Source organism: Helicoverpa zea, chromosome 22 (genome assembly GCF_022581195.2).
Source record: "Helicoverpa zea isolate HzStark_Cry1AcR chromosome 22, ilHelZeax1.1, whole genome shotgun sequence".
Lineage (NCBI taxonomy): Eukaryota > Metazoa > Arthropoda > Insecta > Lepidoptera > Noctuidae > Helicoverpa > Helicoverpa zea.
Genome location: NC_061473.1, coordinates 4,560,827 through 4,570,313, shown reverse-complemented (window position 1 = coordinate 4,570,313; position 9,487 = coordinate 4,560,827). Strand labels below are relative to the sequence as shown.

Here is a 9,487-nt window from a genome sequence, read left to right as displayed (position 1 = left end):
GCAATAAAAAATAATTTCATTCATACTTAAAATTTTATTGAATGAAATCAGAGACAGACAAGGTTCCTAATTGTTGGTAATTTATTTACTAAACATATTTAAAATTGTCAATATCAGCAATAATTAATTAATAATTCAAACACAATCAATAAGGTTTATAAAAATACGTTACCAACTTTTTTCATCACGATGCAGGCAAATTAAAACTTTCGTTCTGGCAACCCAATTAGGTGAATGAAGGAATTTTTAAGAAATAGAAAGAAGTCGCTAATTTATGCGAGACAGCGTCTTTATTTTGAGATTCAATTGCTTAACTTTTTGTGATAGTTTCGAAATAATACGCGGTGCCCTTGTACAACAATCTAAGTTGGTCTGCAGGGGCCAAATTTGAAAATAATTAGTGTAACCAAGTGATCGTAGGTAAGCATCATTTCTATTGCAACTAGTGACGTAGGTAAACGATATAAAGTGCACTATTTAATTATGAAGGTTTTATCTAGAAAATGTGATTAGAAACGTGCTTGCATCCAAAATTTCGTGATTAAACAAAAAAGTGTTGAGTTTGGTATTATTTTGAATTGTTTATTGTGTTTTTCAGTTAAATAAAATTCGGAAATGGGTGATCAACAATTCTTCCTCAAATGGAATGACTTCCAGACAAATATGGTGACATCTTTTAGGCATTTGAGGGATGAGAAAAGCTTCACAGACGTGAGTACGGCGAAATATTGTTATATTTGTGTACAAACAAACGGATATAACCTATACAGTTTTAGAATTGCATCCTGTGATCTCATCCGAAAATATTTTCGGGTGCTTACCAAGTTACGGTAACTTATCTACAATAGTAATAGTTTATCAAAGTATTAAAATATTTCCAAAAAATATCTGCTTAGAAAATATGTTAGAAAGTAGGTATTATATTGTCAAGTTTGTATAATTTAATAATGCAAACCTGCATTTCAAAATAAAACTACAGTTAATTACTGGTCAGTGGGTATCCTTGATATTTCATGGACCATATTACAGATAAGCTTTATTTTTAACTAATTAAAGTTTCAAAAATAAAACACATAATTTGGCCTGGAAGATGCCTGCATTGTAATTTATTATTACAAATAGTAGTCTTGAAGTTTTCTAAAATCAAATCAAGCCATATAAAATAAAATTAATTGTACAGACCTACATCTAGCCTAAAAGAGTAGTTTATAAGGTTTGCAAACCAAATGAAGCGAATAAATTTTCAAAATTCTTGTATCTATAGAAAGCTACATTATTTGAAAATACCACCTATACTAATATGATAAACAGAAAACATGTGTTTGTTTTTACCCTAAAGGCTCCGAAACTATTGAGCCAATAAAAAATTTCTTTCACTGTTGGATAGCTACACTCTTCTCGAGTAACATAGGCTATATTTTATCCTGATACGGTGTATAGTTCCCATAGGATGTGCGTTAAACTTAATGAAATCCACTAGTAGTGTATATTTTATCCAGCTACGTGAAATAGTTTTCTTAGGACCTAAATCTTTCATGCCTCAGTACATAACAATATTGTTTATAAGTGTTAGTAATTGTTATTGCATTACTATAACAACATAGACACGCAAACAACAACAAAGCACGTTGTATTCACTTCTGTAATACTTCAAACATTCATTGTTTCATCATAACAAGAACTATTTAAATAATTCACTTCAATTTGACCTTTGATTAGATAATTTTGGGAGTCAAAGGTTGTAATTGTATGTAGGTAAAAGTTGTGTATTCTCAATCAACAAGGTGAATACAATTGTTTTTATAAAATAATGATATACTATTTTGGAAGTGTCCCATAGTTGTATGAATTTTATTTATTTTAAACAACTATTACTTTAAAAATTAGTATGTAACCAATTTATTTTTATTTTATAAAAAAACTAGCTTTTGCCCGCAACTTCGTTCGCGTGGAATAGTGACTACCAGCAGATTTTTGATTTGACCAATAGATGGCGCTATATGTCCGGAATAATTTTATTTTTATTTTTTTTTGTAATAAAAACTATCCTATGTCCTTTCTCAAGTTTCAAACTATGTCTGTACCAAATTTCACACAAATCGGTTCAGTAGTTTAGGCGTGAAGAAAAGACAGACAGACAGACAGAGTTACTTTCGCATTTATAATATTAGTTTGGATATCAAAAACTGCCAAAGCTTCTCAATGACAAAACTATTTTAGGAAGTAGAAGTTTGTAATAAGGTATAAGGAATATATTTTGGTTTATTTTTAATAATAATCATCAGTTACCTTCTATCTGAGGAATAAGTATGTTATATTTTCAATACAAAAGTTGTCTGACAAAGTCTTCAAATAAAAGTTATCTGTCTATCAAGATATTGACTCTTACAAAAACTAATATAACTCCAAATATTTCAGGTGACGCTAGCATGTGAGGGCCAAACGTGTAAGGCCCATAAAATGGTCCTGTCTGCATGTAGTCCCTACTTCAAAAGCTTATTAGAGGTGAGCTAAACGAAGGTAGCGGTATCATACTACTATGTTTATCTTTTTACCTACTTTTACTGTATTAAAACTTAAAATAATTAAAAATCTTATTTCTATGTTGCGTTTCAAGTCACTACTTTAATGAAGCATGTTATCAATATTGTGTAGTTTCTGACATAATTTCATCATCATCATGTAAGCCTTTGGATGTCTACACAACCAGTCTTACCTAAAAGTAAAAAGCACTGGATTGAGGACCTCATGGAGCAGTTGCTCCAAGTTGTTAGATTTTAAGCTGACCCCTACTAAGTGAAGAAATGGCTAGGCAGATGATTAACTGACCAATCAGCCTATATTTTCATCTGCCTTGATCATGAATTTTTAGTTTGGTTCCCAACTATGTTTGGCTCGGCAACAATTTTAACTGCAACTGAGTACCAGTGCTATACAAGAAGAAACTGTCTATCTGACCTCCTCAATTCAGTAACCTGTGCCACCCAATGGGACACTGGTTGTCCAAATGGTTAATTTAGTTAACGGACTAAATCCCTGTAAAATTGTACGCGCTTCTCTATATTATTGAAGATATTTAATTTCAAAGTGATGCAATAACAAAAAACATGAGTATTACGGATGCGAATGTTAAACATAGGCGCTGCGCGGGATGTTTGGCTTAGCTAGAACATGACACCCGAATGTGGGCTGCAGTGACGAGTTCACGGTGCTCAGTCATTTCCTGTAATGTCTATTTTATTTATTATTAGTTATTATTGGCTGATCTATGAGAATTTTGCAATGAAACAAGTTATTTATGTTCATACATTTTATTTTTTGTGTTTCGAGTTTTGTATCCCTCGGATCCATTTTAATAAGCCTTACTTCTCACTATAAACCATTTAACGTACTGCGCGCCTTTTTCTAAAATGTATAAATGCATTCATGGCTCAAAATTAGTGGAGAAGTAGCTTTGCACCAAGAGATAGATTAAAGATGCTTTTTATTCCCATCCAGTTACTGAAAATAGTTCCCATGACACCCGGCTTAAACCTCTGGCAGAAGCCAGTCTAACAATATTCTTCCCAATTTAAATCTCTTGAATATATTTCACAGGAAAATCCATCAAAGCACCCTATAATAATCCTGAAGGACGTGTCGTACCTGCACCTGCAAGCTATCCTCGAGTTCATGTACGCGGGCGAGGTGAACGTGTCTCAGGAACAGCTGCCCGCATTCCTCAAGACGGCCGCAAGGCTTAAGGTAAACTAAAACCTTTTTGAACTCTTTTGATTGAGCAGAGATGAGGTCCTAAGTGAATTGTCTAATGGCCATATGCAATATTCTGTGTATCTGATGGGTTACTAAAGATATTTTGATATTAGACCCATATAAGTAATGTAAAATTACTTCCCTTGTAAGCAAAACAACACTTAGATAGAATTTTTATAACATGCGGTATTATTAGCTGTTGAATCAAAAATCATGAATTGAAACCAAACTCTTCCAGCTTGAACAGATTGTAAGCATTAATTAGTGTACAAGACTGAAGCAGCAATTTTTCAAGTTCTAGCTAATTATCCTAGACTAGAAGTTTTGGACTAGAGTCAATAAAATTGTCATACACGTACATGCAAATCAAAATATTAACAATAATTATATTTAAAAAAAATACTTTGTATTTCCAAGAGTAATTTGCTACAATTTCATTTGACCATGAACTTGTAAGCATTTGTATACCTCTATGGTAATTCCCATAGAGCACATCTTTAGATTGTAGCTTTCCTTAAGTACCTCTTAAGTTACCACTGCAAAAACTTATGATTACATTTTTTGTTATGATAGTAGTGATTCATGATTTGAAACAACATACTTAAATGTGGGTATATTCCATAGTTTTTTTTAATGTGATGATAGAATGTTGAGATTTCTTATACTTTATTGGATATTTGTTTTTATGGTTTCCTTAACCATTCATACACTTGTGATGAATTTTTTATATCCAGTTTGATCTGTTGAATGCTTAAGCATTTTTAACACTTCTTGTATTGTTTATGATTCTTTATCGAATATTTTTTGCATAGAGTAGAAATATACCAGATTACAAACCGTCTATTAAACATTAAAATCTATTATATCTTAAACTTTCGCCTTTATAATATTACATAGTTGTAATTACAATAACATAACTCTAGTGTCATGAGTTATCATCATTTATATTAAGAGTAATTTGCAATTTTGAAATGATATCCTAACCATAACCAGCCGTGAAATTGCCACCCATTTTTCAAATGAGCAATTTGACAACTGCAAATAGTTTAGCTATCGGTAAAGTCAAATGGTGAAATCCACCGTAAATAAATAAAAACATAATTATATTTAAATTAAAACTATTTGTTCCAGGTGAAGGGCCTAGCCGAGCCCCCACCGCAGATGCCCAGCATCAAGAGAGAAGGCTAGCCGTCAGTGCCAGTGCAAAGACTATAGTGAACATATGTATGAGCTACACCGTGAAACATTACTCACCATAGATGTATGCATTCTGTCTCAATACCAACAATTTACACCATGCCCAATCTATCATGGGGAATCTAAAGTTTAGTGAATAGCTGTTTCTGAAAAAAAATTACTACAGTCATATGGCTAATTTGGAAGCGAGATTCTACCGGTATGTACCACACAAATGTTTCTTTTAATCTACTTGCATTAGCAACATTTCAATGTTTCTAAAATGTCCATGAAATTGTAAACTATACGCGCGATTTTGGTGCAATCTTACTTTTAGATTCCTCAAGATTTATTGTACCAACTATACCTATTGTTCCACATTAAAAATAGACATCAATTCTATGGAATTGTGGTGTGTCTTAAATTCCATTCCATAGTACGGCTTTTATGTTGGTTATTCACATACACATTGTTTTGTATTGAAATATTTGCAGACAAAACTGACAAGTGCTCTGAAAAGCACAGAAAGTTTGAGTCAGTTCTCAATTACAGTTTAATTCATATAAAAGCGAAAATCAATTCTTCTGTGTAATATATTATGACTTGTTGGCCAGTATCTCTAGAATTAAAAAATCTCTGCCTTTGTCGCTTAAAAATTACATCAAAAAGTTTATAATTCAAGTATTTTCATTCAAAGTTTGAGAGATGTGCCTTAAACAGTTATCAGTCTGTGCCTTTTTGTCTTCAATTTAAATAAAACTGCTATTTCTATACAGCAATGTGAATGTGAATATAAAAATCTTGAGACAGAATGAATAACATCTATATATTTCAGTTTGAATAACAAAATATCCCATAACTACTTTATTTTCAAGTGCCAGTGTTGTCACAAAAAAAAGTATCAGGAAAATACCATTTTAGTAATAATTCTGAATGACGAAATTCTCAAAATTGCCTCATTTGGCTGGTATAAGCCAGCGTTGAGACAACGCTTGACTCATATAAGATAGGTTTATCATAGTAGTAATAAAAGGGCGTTGTTCAAACGTTGGTAATTGTCACCGAATGTTTTAGATTCGACACCAACAATTTGTACCACCATTTTTTTTTCCCAGCTGACAACATTGGTCATAACAATCAATTCAACCTCCTTTTCTCTTTTAAAAAAGGAATGTGTTACGCATTGCTTTTTAATCACACTGAATCTGGCAGAGGCCAGGATCTCATCTGATTTGGGTGTTTTTTTTTTTTATTTGTTTATGGTATAAGTATGAAAGAGTCCGGTAATAGTGTTCGCAACAATGTGTTTCATAGATCATGTCTTTAAATTAGTGCTTTGGCAAATCGTGTTTCGTTTTCGCTCACAAGCACTTTTAACACGCAAAATAAAAATATACTTACTTTAAAAAAATATATATATCAGTCTCGAATTTGTAGAACTAATTTTCACGATTTTATACTTTAAGTACCACGAAATAAGGTTGAATACGACTTGCCACTGCACTCTACATAGTGCCCACACATTGGTACGTCCGTGTCGACATAATTCTTGGCTCCGCTCCTGCCTTGCTCCGTGAGTTACCTAACGACCAAAGTAAATTAGTATATAATAACACCACAACCCTTCATTTAACGTCCAACGGGGGATGGGAATGTGCTCTCAAAGGTAGAAATAAAAACGATTCGTTTCAATAAACTTAATGACCAAATTAGCCTAACTAATACTATGTTCCAATTTTCAAAAACCTGCTTTAACGGTTTCTAGCTTACTCCCGCGATCCGAGGAAACTATTTTCTATACGCGGGTGGGGATAAAAAGTATCGCATGTCCGTCTCGTGGATAAGCTACAAGTCAAATCGGTTAAGCCGTTTTTGAGTTTTGATGTAACTAACAATCCTTTCTTTTATATACCTTTTCCTACGTATACACATATAATTCTGTATCATCATCATCTCAGCCATAGGACGTCCACTGCTGAACATAGGACTCCCCCTTAGATCTCCACAGACACCTGTTGGAAGCGACCTGCATCCAGCGTCGTCCGGCGACCCTTATAAGGTCGTCTGTCGTCTAATTCTGTATGTGTCTTAGTAATTATTTTTATGCCTATCTCCGACCTACAAAATTAAAACCTTTTGTAACCTGAGCGCATTTCCATAGCTTCCCGTTAGATGATCATGAACCAAGAATGAGACCACGCGGCCGTACCAATGCCTTAGACTATCCACTCCACCAACGGTTGCCTTACAGTTGAATAGTGACTGCAATACAGGGTGTTCTGTCGACGTCATGCTAAAAAACAACAGTAAAATTTTATAGGACAGGTTTTCTGTGTCAGAAATATCAATCTTACCTTGACAAGTTGTAAGTTTTTCAAGGGAACTAATTCCCAAAATTAGTATGTGTTATTCTGGTAAATAGGCTTCGTACTGCCTTCAATATCTATCCAGTTATTGACTGCAAAAGAAACAAACATCTATGCATACACAATTTTGCGTTCATAATATTATTAGGAAGTAGGATTATCCAAAACCGACTACAATTATGTAACAAAACGACTTATCCAATTAACAAAAAGATTCCGACGAATTGATAATCTCTCTACCTTTTTTGAAGTCGGTCAAACATCAGAGTGGTTAGAAGTTTGGAAGTTGATAGACACCCTGTATTGCTATATGTATGTGTAACGACAATGCTTCTAGATATTTAGGTGTTTGTTGATTTCATGTATAAAATACACCATAATTATGATCTTGTCTGAGTTTGTTATGTCGGGTTCAAGTAAATTAGATATATATTCTGACCGCTTTTTGGTACAGTTTACAAATGTTGTCGGTCCTTACAAACAACGGCATTTTCCCTTGAAAACTTTCAACTGTCAACTGCACATAAATTCTGTGCCCATTAAAATATTTGACCATGCAATTTTCAATACATGGTCTCAAAATTCTCACAAGATTTTTTTTTTTTTTCAGTGTCGTAGACATAATATTGTCTACACGATATGACTTCCCTAACCCTGACATAACGCGACTCATTTTAAATATTTTTTTTATAATACATTCGTAAAAGTACTTTCCAATTTTTTTTTTTTTTATAAATATGATTGATCCCTACTTATAATGTATGTGTGATGTATTTCAGTAAATTGGAAATTATGTATGATTTTTTTTTTAATGTAAATGCAATCCATTGTTTGTCTAGTACAAAAAATGATTGATATCTGTAAATTATGACAAAAAAAAACAATTTGACATTAAAATAAAGATGGCTGACTGACGTTAAAGGCAACGTTTGATTATAAATTTGATAATGTTTCGATAAACGTATTAAGTTTTTCAGAAACTCTTTTTATATTGTAAACAAACTTAATATGGATTTCTTTCACGTTTCTTAGATGAAATAGGTGCAATTATTATTTTTGCGGTTTTCTTAGAAATATTGTTGATACAATGTGACCGTAATAAAAAATAAAGCCAGCATGCCAGCATATAAACATTATAAAAAGAAATAATTATAGAGAACGCCGACAAATCGGCAATATTTCTATGAAAACCGTATCAATACTTAGTATAAGTCAAGTTTCTTTTATTACGAATTCAGCACAGTTTTTAAGTTCGGTTATTTTTTTATGGTTATAATACTGACTTGGTTTACCCATCGTTTTTGAAGTGCGACAGCAGTAATATTTCTCTTCTAAAATTAGTTTTATTTATTACCTACTGCCGCAAAAAAAATGACTGCATAAATGTATCCATTATATTCAGTCAGAAATAATTTCTATACTGCCTATAGTTACTATTTCTACCCCCCCCCCCCCCCACCTTGCCTGAAGATAACCTGAATATTAATCGTTAGCGAATGTTGTAAAAATGTAAATCTGATATTTTTAGACGACAAAGTAAATGGTATGTGCTGAATAATCACGTGGTAACTAGTTGTAATGATTGAAATTATGAAAGATTTGTAATTTTAGATAATACAGATTAATTAAAATATTTTGTGAGTTTTTTTTTAACTTATCTTAACCCCATATTTACACTTGTAGTTTGCTTCCGTAAAAATTACGTAAATTGTAAAAAAATCTAAGAAATTACCATAAGCGACTGACGGAGGACAGTTGACAATACGTAAGTATATCACATAAAGAATAATGAAGATGTAAGTAAAATAAAACAAAATCACATTTGTATAAACATTTTATTACATACACAACAATGGTTATCGATCGTCAAACATAATAATTAGCACCACAAAAATAAATAAAAAAATAAACTCTTTATTTAAATAAATAAATTGCAAGTAAAGGAATGATAAGTTTATAGTTTTATCGCCAAAATAAATACGCAACGCCGTAGTATTTGGTATAGCTAGCACCTAAAATTAAAAGTAAGACAGGACATGGCTAGAAACGAATGTAGAACCTTTTTCATCGACATTTTGTAAAAAAAATAAACTGACCTGGGGCCCGATTCTCCTAATTTTACTTAAGCGACAGATGATTCACATTCGACTGCGATCCAATCACGACTCGATTACGATTGAAGCGTATGTGAC

At 32.4% G+C, this 9,487-nt stretch overlaps 1 protein-coding gene across 2 annotated transcripts; it reads left to right on the top strand.

Annotated features, from left to right (window-relative positions):
- The first annotated feature begins 215 nt into the window (after window positions 1–215).
- On the top strand, window positions 216–8,928 carry LOC124641312 (longitudinals lacking protein-like). Of its 2 annotated transcripts, XM_047179370.1 has the most exons (6): window positions 216–420; window positions 599–711; window positions 2,419–2,505; window positions 3,598–3,744; window positions 4,885–4,977; window positions 7,906–8,928. In XM_047179370.1, exons 2-5 carry the CDS (start codon window positions 616–618, stop codon window positions 4,939–4,941), a joined length of 387 nt encoding a protein of 128 aa, XP_047035326.1. In that variant the 5' UTR covers window positions 216–420; window positions 599–615; the 3' UTR covers window positions 4,942–4,977; window positions 7,906–8,928. The 2 variants fall into 2 exon arrangements, with proteins under 2 accessions (XP_047035326.1, XP_047035325.1); XM_047179369.1 differs by having other exon boundaries at window positions 217–420; window positions 4,885–8,928.
- Window positions 8,929–9,487: the final 559 nt, after the last annotated feature.

Coding starts and splice junctions, on each gene's coding strand:
- LOC124641312 (XM_047179370.1), top strand. CDS start 616: ATGGGTGATCAACAATTCTTCCTCAAATGGAATGACTTCCAGACAAAT. Junction 712..2,418: donor ATGAGAAAAGCTTCACAGAC/GTGAGTACGGCG, acceptor CAAATATTTCAG/GTGACGCTAGCATGTGAGGG. Junction 2,506..3,597: donor ACTTCAAAAGCTTATTAGAG/GTGAGCTAAACG, acceptor TATATTTCACAG/GAAAATCCATCAAAGCACCC.